Source organism: Kwoniella dendrophila, chromosome 11 (genome assembly GCF_036810415.1).
Source record: "Kwoniella dendrophila CBS 6074 chromosome 11, complete sequence".
Classification (NCBI taxonomy): Eukaryota; Fungi; Basidiomycota; class Tremellomycetes; order Tremellales; family Cryptococcaceae; genus Kwoniella; species Kwoniella dendrophila.
Genome location: NC_089486.1, coordinates 828939 through 842574, shown reverse-complemented (window position 1 = coordinate 842574; position 13636 = coordinate 828939). Strand labels below are relative to the sequence as shown.

The following is a 13636-nucleotide window of genomic DNA, read 5'->3' as shown; positions in this document are numbered from 1 at the left end:
GGAAGAAAAGGCTCGGAATTTACTAAGGACAAGGCTAGATAAGATAGACCATCCTCATTAAACCACCGGTTTTGACCCATTTTTATTTGTCTATCTTTCTCATCATTACGAATCACTTGACTTTTCCGTACTGTAGCTATATATACAAATATATATTAGATATTTATATGTCCGATATTCGTATACCATTTCATTTTCATCAGATCTAAAAATATACTGTTGGATATACCGTTTATACAACTATTGATTTAGATTTAAGTTTCTTCGTTCCCACCCTTCGCTCTTCTCTCTTCCACAATCTCAGGATGGATTCAATATATCATGTTATAGGATGGTCTTTTTTTTTTCATACAATTCACGCAAACGATGTACGATTTATTCATTTTTTCTTTCCCAGAGGTATCCTATGTCATGTTATAGTTGCTTTTTCCCATTTATACGAATTATGCATATTTGGACAAATATGGTACAACAACCCAAAGGACTATATATACGTACCTATGTATTCGCGTGAACATATATGATTCATGCTAAACTCAATCACCAAGATGAGATGGATAAATTGCTCCTCCTGTTACGTTATGAAACCACCCATTCAATCAAATTGAATAATATTTCCAATTGTAACAAAACATCTATCTAAACAACGCAACTTTGCTAATCATCATCATTATCATCAACAGCAAAAGTATTTCTATCATATGAAGAAGGTTCTTGATAATCACCATCTAATTGTGATTCTTCTTCTTGTTTATTTCTTTTAAATAAATAATCATTTTCTTCTGGTGTAGTTTTATGATATCTTTCAGTTCTTAATGCTTGTACTTTACCTATTGTATATCTTTGTCCAAATTCTTTTAATGCGTTTACTAAAGTTTGTATTTCAGGTTCTAAATCATTTGCATTTGTATAATCTCCAATTGATTGTAATCTTTTCATTTCTCTAATTAATATTTTTGATATGAATGACCATCTATTTGAATAATGCTCGAATCAGTATATATACACATATACATACTTGTCCGTTCGTTACTGGATACTCACGTCATAGCTATAAATATATCTAAATCACTAGTCATAGCTTCTTTAGCAACAAACTTGACAGTTACCGTCAATCTTTTAGCTACATTCAAAGCTTCGTTATTTTCCGCATTAAAAGAGAAAACGTCGTATAGGAACATCCAGGCGCAGCCCAACACGAATTGCTAAATTAGAATTGTATATTGATTAGCCCTTGTAACCTTTTTATGAATACCAATTATCCCACTTCATCTTTCAGTTTATGGATACGTGAGAAAACACTGACAAGAGTGAGTAGATCTTTTCTAGGTTTTGAAAAGTGCCATTCTTGGATTTTACCATCCCATTTCCACCATTCAACTCTCCATTCAGGTGGTAAATCATTTTCAATTTTCAGTAAAGCTTGTTTAACTTCTTCAAATGCTCTTGGTGTTCTTATTCTTGCTGTTCTTGTCCAACCTTCTTTTAATCTATTTGAGTTTGTTGAATTACCCATGTTGTTGCTGTTGTTATAATTATTTGTTGATGTACCTGTACTTGAACTTGAATTTGGACTTTCAGTATATTGATTTTGTTGATATGAAGGTGAAAATCCTGCTGCACTTGTAATTTGTGAAATTAAATATTCATCAATATTTGATGAAGGTGAATTATAATTTGATGAATTACTAGTTTGTATTCCAGTACTTGATAATACATTTCTTTCCCAACCTTCTTCAGGTGGTTGATACATTAATTTTGAAGCTCTTTCTAGAATACTTATCGATCTTAATCTGACTGATATCAATGTAGTTTCTGCGTAGTGCGGTAATGGATTATAGTATAATGAAGGTTTGTATATCGATTGAACAGAATAATGATCATCTTGTTCTGTCACAAGGCCCTATAATCGAAACATTTTAATTCAGCTCTTACATTCGCTAAGGAAAGGCATTTCACTTACAAGCTCATATTCATGTAGTGGTCTGGGGAAAGGAGTCGTTATTGTCGCATCGGAGATTGCAGGTGGCCATTGAGTTGAGATACTTCCACATCTATCTGTAACATAGATAGACCAGCTATTGAGGTATAGATTTATTAGCTTGATCAGTTATATCACAGATACGATGATGGATACACTTACAAACACCAAATTCTCTCTCCCAAGTCTATGGCGTCTTTAGGAGGTGGTAAAACGTAAGATCTATGTCTCATAATACCCACTAGATCCGTATTGATATTAGGTAATATTGATGGTTTATATACCGATGAAGTGATTTGGTGTAATCCACAAGATACTGCCAATCTAACCACCCCATCGAGTACATAGTCAGTTTGCCTTATTTGAGCAACGTGTATAAACGGCGAAAAATACCCACCTTGCAGCTTGTCCAGTCATCATCCACCCTTCATGATATCTAGCTTTACTGAATTTGTAAACAGCCAATATCGTTGACGCTCTCGTCGCATCCATCAATCTATCTGCCATTCCAATACTCTCTTCCAATTGACTGGAGGCAATTTTATAGAAATGGGTTTCTAGCTGCCTAATAGGAGGTGAATCGGATATTCTGGATGCTACGGTATACATAGTATACAGCAAGCATGGGTGAGGTCTTTTATGTGCAGGTAACGTAAGACTATATAGCAGGGTCGAGAAAGAGTCAGTGAATGATCCTGATCCTGATCCTTATTAACGTTCGAATTTCCACCCACCTAGCCATGAATCTAGGCACATGGATTTCTTGTCCGAATAATCTCATCCCGGAGAAGAATAGATCCAATCTGGCAGAAGAGATTTTTCGAACATCAGCTGCTAACGCATTTTTGATAGAGGTTCGTTGGTGTAGGTAGAAGGCCAATTCTTCTTCACTTACAAGTGATCCCTCGCTACTTTGGGTAAATCATGAGCGTCAAACCAACCACCGACTAGGATACCCTCGTCATCTTTTTTATCGAAAGCACCTTTTGTACCCGTGCCAGCGGGAGCATCTTTAGGTGAGGAATCAGTTATACCTGTTACCCATTGTTGCGGGAATTTTACACCTGAATTTGAACTTGAACTTGTGTTTGGTTTTTCAACTGAAATATCTCTAGGATTTTCTCGACCCAATGTAAAAGTTAATCTATCTGGCCCTTTAGTAGGTTTCGTAGCTTCGTCAATTTCAGTTAATAAAGCGTCCGCTGCATTTGATGGTGGTGGCGGTGGTAATTGTGCTTGTTGCATATAATCTTCAACTCTAGCTCTCTTGTCTGATATTGTATTGGAATTGGTCTTTCTATTCATATAATCCACTATTCCAGATACGTCTTGTGGATTACATGAATTGATAAAATGTGCCGTTGTATATGGTCCTGAATTTAACGATGGAGATGGAACTGTGGATGTAGACGTGTTTGCAGCTTTCACTGAGACCAGAGGTGCGGGATCGTTATTGTGGTGGTTGTAATCCATTTTTGATGCACTAAGAGCAGCTCTGGCAGAATCGATCCCAACAAAAGGGATCGCATCTTGGTTACCCTTCACTTGATTTTTAATAGTCGTACTCATGAATGCTGGGAAAGAGTCTGATTGACTGGTATTAGATGGTTGATTTTGATTAGGGTTTTGGCTGATTGGCTGCTGTGGAGGGTTAGATGGTATACTGTAATTGGGATTCATTGATGTTGTTGAAGGCGGTGGAACGCTATTGAAGGTTGATTCAAAGGAATTTAACATATTCATGTAGTTTGGATCTAACATATTGAAATCGAACAAACTCTCTATAGCTGGAACATTGTTGCCCATTCCACCCATTCCTATTCCTGCAGGATTATTCGCTTGAGGATTGTTCATACCGAAGAAGTTTGGTGTTGCACCTGTCTGAGCACTACCATTGGAATTACCACTGAAGAAAGCTCCACCAAAACTTGGAAAATTACCGAAATTGAGATTAGATTCTTCAGGTTGAGTAGTCAACATAGTCTCATACATGTCTATATCGAAACTTTCGGTATTTACTGTATATCCATATGAAGTCGATGATGATTCTGGTAGCACTGCGTTCATGTTACTGTTAGAATTAAGATTCTGTGGGATTTGTGGTGACGGGTCTATACTACTGTAGTTTTGTGATGATGATATTCCAGAGCTTTGACTGGAAGAGTGATGATTTAATGGTGGATGCGTTGGAATGTTGGTAGTGAAAGCACTACTTTGACTTTCTCTTCTCGATTCGGTATTACTATTCTCACCATTTCCATTATTACTACTACTAGTAGCTGGAATTGGCGGAGCAATAGAACCTGATAAAAGGGTTTCTAATTGTGCGACTTTTTCTTCTAATTGTTTCACTCTACTAACAGGTTTACCTGAATCGTAGATACATTCTCGGTTGGATTTCTGACAATTTGCACATGTTGGTTTATCGGCTGAACATTTGATCCTTCTCTTACGACAGTATAAACACGCATCACCACGTTTCAGAGGTGCTGCATGTGAATGTTGTACATCTTCTTTTGGCATCTTGATTAGTTGAATTGGATGTTGACTGAGCAGAGATGGTATATATGCTGGTATGGTTATAACATCAAGGCCTTTGTATTCTTTGGTTCCGGTTGGAATCCTTTACAGAGATATAACGTTCTATTTTTGATCACTGATGGGAATTGATGAAAGGGATGTGAGTTGTAAGTTTCCTTTGCAAACGTCACAGTATCGAAAAGATGAAGAATGAGTTGAAACACAATGGAATGTACAAAACATGGGATGGAAAACGCTTAGCAGTCTACTCTATGGGGAGTGTTTTGTTATTGCTGGATGTATAGTTGAGAAATTACACCCGAAGATAACCCAAAAGGTACGTAACAAGTAAGAAAGCGATGATGGGATCACCCTATCTATATCGTGATTATTAGAGTTTCTTTGATCGAGAGTAGCAAATAGCATATGATGATAGATCTCGGCATCGGTGTACATAGTATATTATATTTTGTCTAAGATAAGGGTAACTTGAACAAAACGCCAAGAGTTTAAGGAAAATACCTCTCTATAGAAATGCCGCTAAGTCTCGGGCATAAGGGGATGATCGGGTTCTCCATCATTCTTGATACTTGGGGTAGATTGTTCATTTTTATTGCCACGTCAGGTAAACACCTCGAGATTAAGATTAAAGGCTAGTCGCGTATGTTAATCAACCGGATTAAGCTACGAGGATAGCTTTCAATGACCTAAATAACCTCTGTTACAGCAATCAGTCAGTCACTTTGTCATTCAATCAGTCTATCTACAGTACTCCATAGCTTACCCGCGTAGCATCCTCAGACTGTCCTCTCTGTCTGCCTGAAAGAGAGATCAAGAATACTCCCCATTACCACCTATTCTCCTTTTCCCTGTCACAACATTTAGTCTTGTCCATCATCCAAAGTCCATCATCCAAACCAATCAACATGGCTGAAAACTATCAAAAGAAAGAGCTTTTAGCTCTAATGAATACTGGCAATAACAAACGTGAGTAAGATTGCTTATCCTGCTATGACTCTGTAGTTTGGGCAACGCCAGTAGCTAATATTCGATACCTATAGTCTGCGCAGATTGTAATGCGCCTTCACCTCAATGGGCAAGTGTCAGTTATGGTACATTTATATGTTTAGAATGTTCAGGTGTACATAGGGGTAAGTTTCTGTATACAGCTTTCAGCAGTTGTGAAGCTTACGATCCATACAGGCTTTGGTGTGCATATCTCTTTTGTAAGAAGTATAACGATGGATAAATGGTCTGACGAGCAACTAAAGAAAATGAAGGTTAGTGGTATCACAGCTCTTTGTCTTTACCTTTGAACAATAAGAAACTGATTCGTGATTTGTCAGAACGGCGGTAATGAAGCTTTCAAAACTTTTATAGAGAATTATGGCCCAGAAGGTGGTTACACTAAAGGCATAGGGATGATAGAGAAATACAATTCTTGGGCTGCCACTCAGTATCGTGAAAAGGTGTGTGAGATTTGATGGCTGGGAGTTGCTCAACAAGCTAACCGAACGCCATTCTAGCTCGCCGCAGCTTGTGCTGATCCACCTCAACCTTGGTCACCTTCCTCTCCACCTCCAGCATCAGCTGTTCCATCACGACCTACATCAGCTCAAGCAACACGTAAATCACGTGCAGGTGGTGGTGGAATCGGATCGTCCAATTTAAACCCTTCGAATGGAAATACATACGGAGGATATTCAGATCAAAAGACGGAGAATGAAGCGTATTTCGAGAGAATGGGAAATGCCAATGCGAGTAGACCAGATAATCTACCTCCTTCTCAGGGTGGGAAATATTCAGGATTTGGATCTACACCCACTCCAGACAACAGCAATCAACATCCGTCATATGCATTATCAAGTCATTCAGCACCTACATTCGATGAATTACAGCGTAATCCTTTAGGTGCATTGTCAAAAGGATGGGGATTGTTTTCAAGTGCTGTAAGTTCCGCAGCATCAGAAATAAATCAATCTGTTGTTAAACCTGGTATGGCCAAAGCAACAGAATACACTTCAGGTGAAAATTCTGAAGAATGGAAAAGATATCTATCAAACGCTACAACACAAGCTCAACATGCAAGTCAGTGGGCAACAGCAAGAGCAGGTGAAGGTTGGGATCAACTGAATGATGTTGCTAAATCAAAAGGCGGATTAGATCTAAATGAACAACTAGGCAAGCTGGGTATAAACAGTAATACGTCCAATAGAAATAGAGGATATGGTCAATTAGAAAGATCAGGTGATGCCGAAGATGGTTTCATAACTCCCCACGGAGGTAACGATGAAGATTTCTTCGATAGTTGGGATAATCACCCTACCTCCAACACTTCAGCAGCAAACGATAAAAACGCTAAACCTGCTGGCAAAGGTAAAAACGATGGTTGGGAAGATGATGAATGGAAAGATTTCTAGGGGGTAGTATAGAGTCAACCAGTATTGTTGGGTTTTTGGACCATTCTTTGCATCCACGCGTCACTCGATTCGTAGCAGTATGTGTTTTTTGGCCAGTTGCAATACATTGTCCTGCTCGTGCCGTGTCCTGTCCTTCCATCCCCATTCCCCATACGTACTCGGATCATCGGCATTGTACCACAACCATGCATCTGCGTTCTTCGCGTCACGGGACTCGGCAAGCTGTTGGGTTGATGGCTGTTGCTAGCAGTTGCATGAGAATACAGATACGGTATGGAAACTACTCGTCACCATACATTCAAATAATGTCCTGGTGGTAGGTGACATTTGCTTCAGCCAGATAGAATCGTCCATCCCAAGCAGCAGCATCCATACCAGTCCCATCCTCCGTACTATTGTCCATCCCAATTTCCAGCGTCCATATTACTATCGGTCCATCCCAATCCAATCCTCCATATTATCGTCTGTCCATCCCAATCCCCAACCACCATCTACCTTCGGCTCCCCTGTTACCACCACTCCCCCAACCACCTCCCTTAGTACCACCACTACCCCAACCACCACCCTATATCCTACCTCTTCCCCAACCACCACCCTGATACTCTCCGAGGGTGTCCGGTCGACTGGCCCTTTTTTTTTCCAAATCGACGAGGAGCGATCGTGACGACGTGAAACTCACCATGGCGGTGTCATGTATGTTTGGGGAATGCGATGGTGATGTCAAAAAGGTAGGTTGATGTTTGAATAAAATTCAAAGGTATAAGGACTGTGGTGTACGGTGAGGAGTGCGGATCTGAAACGTGTATGGTGTTTCAGCATAAACATGGTTTTTAGGATGTGCGGGATTGACATACACTTTGTGGGAGATGAATTGATCTGAAAGCGAATAATCGGCATAAGATGTACTAGGACCGTGAGATGTGACATGGCTCATATTGAGATGTAGGATGATCTAGGATGAAAACGTATAATCAGTACAACATGTACTAGGATGTGAGACTGATTTGGAGGATTGTAATCAGCAGGATATGTTTCAGGCCAAGATGTAACATACCTTGAGTGGTGGCGAAATAATCTAAAACGGGCCATATATAGTATGGTACCATGATTTGTGAGACTAATCTGAGAAGATATATTGTCGCTAGTGTTTGCGAAGCTGTAGACATGTATAATCAGCATGATATCTAACTTTGCGAGATGTAACATGCTTAGATTAACATAATATGGTAGTAGGATGTGCGAGATGGAATCTGCGACAACATGGTCGACCAATACTTTTCATAGTAGTGAGATGAGAATGACATACCTTGTATTCGAGACTAACCATTGAGAAAATCGCCATGGTAGAACAGTAAATTCGATGATGTACAACCGTGCCAGAGTTAGTACAGCCAGAGTCAGTATTCGAACCAATCAAGCGACTGGTAAGATTGAATGGGAGAATCAGCTTCACATACAGCTGGATGAAGTGGGACGGTTGTGGTACCTCACCAGAGCAAGCAATATCCTTTTGTCATCATGTAGGCTTAGGAGTGGCGATGACACCGAAGAGTATATTTACTGTTGACACGATTGATTCCTGCGATGGGTAGTCAGCTTTCAAGCGGTCATTATTGATCTAAGAAGGTCAAAGAGGATGAAAAAGATTGGAAAAGGTTGGAGGAGATAAGTGAGAGAATCATGAGAGGAAATAAACAAGAACAAAGACGACTGAAAGCAGAAATAGAAGCTGGATCCCAAGAGGGTAGGATTTAATAGACAAATGGGGATGCACGAGATGGACTCACCTGACAGAGATAAATAAGCGTACACAGTTCTGAGGTGCACGCAGTTGTATCTGCGTGTTGAGAGGCGTTCGTGAAGGAGCAGCTGAAAGAAGCCCCATGGTATGAGGATGGGATTTGATTGTCATATTGGACGATATGTTATAGGCTTTTACAGTCTCAGGAACTGTTAGGAATTAGTCATGAGTATAGCTTGCCATGATATATGTATATATAGCGTGCTGGATTCTTCAGCAGGTGAAGGTTGAGGACCTCTTTCATGTGGGTCATGGTATTTTAGGTGGAAAGGGTAAAGTAGAAAGAGGATGATCGGTTGGCGAACGTGACTGAAGTGGAGATTGGCGAAGTAGAAGTGAAGGGTAAAGTAGAAGAAGAGTAGACTAGAAGAGGAGTAAAGTAGTAGAAGAGTATAGTAGAAGAAGAGTAAGGTGAAAGTAGATTAAAGTAAACGAAGAGGAAAGTAAAAGAGAGTAAAGTAAAGAAAGTAAAAGAAAGTAAAGTAAAAGAAGAGAAAAGTACAAAGCCAAAAGTAACGACAACTATGATGTGTGGGAACAAAATCAGTCGCCAGAAGAGTATGACTTCCGGTTGACTGGATTCCAGTCAACTTTGTGTCAACTTGCCTACGTCATCAGTGGCGGTGGAGATACCGATTTCATCTCCGAGACCGCCATGCCACGATTGATAGAAGCTCAGATTTTGACATGCATCTTACGTATCACTGATGAAAGCACGTGTACGCCACAAAACGTGATCACAAAGTTGACTAGACTACACGTCAACTCTTGCCAATGACGTAGTTTGGTCATAGGCGTCGTAGGAACCAAATAAATGTAGACTTGGCTCGATATCACTTTTACATTTGCTTTTGTTTTTATCCTTACTTTCGCTTTTATCTTTACTTTTGCTGTTACTTTTATCTTTACTTTTACTTTTACTTTTACTTCTACCTTTAATCACTTGTATATCCACCCACTCTTTCACTTACGCTTTTGCTTTCACGTTTGCTATCGCATCGCTAGTCACTCGTCTCCCACTTCCAGTATAAGAGCGCTTTTTTTGCTTTTACTGTTACTTTACAATTCATCCTTACCGTTCTAAATATCGCTCACAGTAAGTTGGTCATTTCTTGCAGCCTATGGACTCGAATTGCTCAGCTGTGCTAATGCTTATCCACTGTAGTCACGAGTGAGGGATACCATGGTGATGTAACGCATAACAATTGACGCCGCTTGGTTCTCGTCTACAATCTCCAATCTTGGCTATGTTTGGTAAGCACTCTGACTTTTGCTCTCACTCTCTCTTACTCGTGGTCTTACTGTTATCCTTACTCTTACCTTACTCTCACTCTCACTCTCACTGTCACTCTCACTGTCAATGATCAATTTCCGCAGAATATGATATCCCTCAGACTCCACCGTCACAACGCTACATATTATACTCTAAACCCAAAGCGAGAAATATACCCAATGCTGACATCTATTGCTTTTACCGCTTGCGCTATTCTTGCCAACTTGCATCCTCCTTCAGTTATTTACGATTCTCCTCGATTAATGCAGAGACGGGGCCGCTTCATTTCCAATGGATAGTTGCGGTATGCTTGGAAACTATTTTGCCGTCGTACCGATTCAGTCAACTCCGAAACCTCAACATTATATACTCCAATTCTACAAACATACATAAAATGGCTACGATGCTGTCACTCGGTGAGTCATCATCCCTTCAAGCGCTACCCAAGCGCTACTCCTCAAGCCGACTTCACCACCAGACGGCTCATTCTCACTCATCATCCTACCCCTCACTCATCATCGTACCCATACACAATACATCAATTTATTATTCCACCATCGCATCCGCCAGACATAGATGACACACATTGGTATAATTCCCGTGAGTCCATCTTGCCTCGTTCTCAAGATAGAAAAAAAATGGGCCAGTCGACCGGACACCCTCGGAGAGTACTAGGTGGTGGTTGGTACTAGGGTGGTGGTTGGGGAAGTGGTTGGTACTAGGGTGGTGGATGGGGTAGTGGTGGATATAGGGTGGTGGTTGGGGTAGTGGTTGGACTAAGGGTGGTGGTTGGGGAAGAGGTGGACTAAGGGTGGTGGTTGGGGATTGGGATGGACCGAAAAATCAGAATACTACGGGATGAAGATCAGAATACTACGGGTTAGAGAACGGGATACTGCGGGTTGGAGAACGGGATACTACGGTATGAAGAACAGAAGACACTATGACACAATAGTTGTACACTGTAGTAACACACATCGGGATAACAGTATGTACCGTCACGATATGCAACGTGTTATCACTAAGCGAGCAAGGCGAGGGCATATACCGTTGTTGTACAAGAAAGGTATTGTATACATTGAAATGACCAGGCTTTTATAGCTACTATATTATCGAGACACATCAAGATCCGGACTATCATTTATATCGATCCTGTTTGTTCCTCATAGATTGGGATGACCAGATCAGGTACAAGGGTAGCGATCAGATTGTTCAGAATCATACCGATCAAATGTAGATTACATGACCTGTTTTCGATCATATCCAACGTGGAAGCAGGTGTCAATTTTGGTGTTGACTTGGAATACAGATGAAGGAGAATGGTTTTCATATATTTGGGTATTAATTCGTCTAACCTTCTTTCAGCTTTATCCCTCAATATTACGACTTCTTCAAACGTTGGATCTGGCGGTGATTGACTGGGATATCCATCAGGAAATAAGATTTTTTCAATCAAAACAATGATCTTGATTGAGTTCTTGGGTGTTAAGATGAATATGCGAATCAAGTGAGGTAGTAATCTGCGACAAAACAGGAAGAAATCGAGATGAGCTTCAGCTGAATGGATCGTGTAGAAGCTGTAAATCGCTTACCTATCTAAAATTGGACCAAATAGATTAACGATTAATTCGACGATACCCCATATGAAGCTTTTCAACCAAGTTCTTCTTCCATCTATATCCAATATCTCGCGAAATAATGATAGTAATGGTTCATAGCATTTCTGATATTTTTCATTATATTCTCTAGGTGAACTTGAATATAAGGTGAGGATACTGACTGAAATATTCCATATTCTAAATATTATTCCTAGTATAGTATGAAACCAATAAATCATAATCTGATCTATACTTCTAAATTTACTTTCTGTGTGTTTCTCATCCGCATATCTGATATTTTCCTTTTCATCTGGGTTGTTCAATGTGTTTGAAAAATTACCATCACTAGGATCACCTAGAATCTTCAAAACCAATTGATACCAAAACCAATTTTCACATAATCTCCTTATAATCGAATTCAAGATTGATTTTGATAATACTTCTCTAATCATTAATTTCTCTACATCAGGTAGATTGGTTTTACTACCATTTCCATCTTGATCTTGGTTTTGTATGAAATGATTTATGATTGAATTGGATAAAGACGTGAGATATATTGAAGAGATTTCATATTCACGGTTTTGTGAGTTGAATTCGATTGATCTAAGAGGTAATCTACTGTGATATCTTCTACCCAAGTCATCATCTGCTTCTTCGTTATTGGTACTAACATATTCCAAAGACAATTTTGATTCTTTACAAGTTTTGATATGTAAATTCAAAATCAAAGGTAAATCAATTAATAACAAATAACATAATTTATCTGGATCATTATATACCTCCGTTACGATTTCATGTAAGATTGGAAATACAATCTTCTGATTGATTATTGGTGATAATGTACGATTTGAAGAGAATCTTGAATACCAACTCAAGATGTATCCTCTCAATGCCAAAGCTATCAAGTTGTATAATCTAAATGGTGATAATATGGTAAGCTGAATTTGAACCTTATATCTGATCTTATAGGTGAAAAGACTCGATACTTACTTCTCATTGATGAATTCTAATTCCTTTTCATTTTCGCATCCATTATTATACTTTACTATCTTAGGTATAATTGAAGAAGGATCATCATGAGGAAATAGTATCCTACGATATAATGGTAAATGTATTGTTGATTTACTTTTTGTTAACCCAGGTAATGGCGTGGTTTGCGTTCGCTGGTTTGTTGATGTTGACAAATTCGGAGCATTGCATGATTTGGATCGTATTGGTGCTGAAGGACGTTGATTTGACGATAACATTGAAGATCAAAAGATCACATCGTTCTTGGGGTTTTATGATTACATATGAATGGTTTGCAAAATCAAAAAGAAAAGAAATGTAACCAGCGTTAACTTAACTGACCTTATGCAAGACAAGTTTACGCTTAAGCGCATTTAGCCGGTATGTGCGTTAACCTAAGCTAAAGTACTCATTTCGCTCAACGCATGACAATCTCATGCATCGTTCACTGACTTGACGTTGGACACGACTGACTGGGGTATCTTATCATTTACTTCTTGTGTTATACCACGCAGCTGTTGGGCAGCTACTGCTATAGTACAGCATTGACGCGAGATGTAAGATGGCATCTTTGATTGGTACGAGTCAAGATGCGATCAAGTTGGCCAGAACCGAATCTATCATCTCTACATTGACTCATGCGTGATGCGGAATCCCCTTGCTCGTAAATGACGCTGAATTGTTGCAACGTCAAAAGTCTTACCCCTCGTGAATGTGATTGTAATTAGGTTGTAATGTGTATAGATAACCCCGGCGACGCGCCGAACCGTGATAGTGCATGATCGATAAAGGCTCATAATCACGTGACTTATCCGTACTTTTAGGTTCATATCGCCGAAACGCCGGTCATGATCTGTGATACGGGCTTATGTTTGAGTAGGCTTGTTTATCTCTTTATGACGCCTTTCACTTTAAATCTTGTCGAGATCCTCATTCTTGCGACGTCTTTCAAAAATATATATAAAGTATCTTCAGTAAATCTTCTCATTCCCACTTTCTTTTCCTCATCAACAACACATTTAATACAAAGCAATC

General features: G+C 39.5%; 3 protein-coding genes across 3 annotated transcripts; 1 reads left to right on the top strand and 2 right to left on the bottom strand.

Annotated features, from left to right (window-relative positions):
- Nucleotides 1–657: 657 nt before the first annotated feature.
- On the bottom strand, nt 658–4504 carry L201_007870 (uncharacterized protein; the record flags this gene model as incomplete). The annotated part of the gene is made up of 8 exons (XM_066223573.1): nt 658–973; nt 1045–1205; nt 1307–1903; nt 1964–2078; nt 2144–2305; nt 2379–2639; nt 2716–2784; nt 2877–4504. 8 exons carry the CDS (start codon nt 4502–4504, stop codon nt 658–660), a joined length of 3309 nt encoding a protein of 1102 aa, XP_066079670.1.
- A 923-nt stretch (nt 4505–5427) lies between these two features.
- Nucleotides 5428–6921, top strand: L201_007869 (uncharacterized protein; the record flags this gene model as incomplete). The annotated part of the gene is made up of 5 exons (XM_066223572.1): nt 5428–5488; nt 5563–5652; nt 5705–5781; nt 5848–5970; nt 6028–6921. 5 exons carry the CDS (start codon nt 5428–5430, stop codon nt 6919–6921), a joined length of 1245 nt encoding a protein of 414 aa, XP_066079669.1.
- A 4215-nt stretch (nt 6922–11136) lies between these two features.
- L201_007868 (uncharacterized protein) lies at nt 11137–12840 on the bottom strand (the record flags this gene model as incomplete). Its single annotated transcript, XM_066223571.1, has 3 exons — nt 11137–11515; nt 11588–12508; nt 12584–12840. The coding sequence occupies 3 exons, from the start codon at nt 12838–12840 to the stop codon at nt 11137–11139; spliced, it is 1557 nt and encodes a 518-aa protein (XP_066079668.1).
- Nucleotides 12841–13636: the final 796 nt, after the last annotated feature.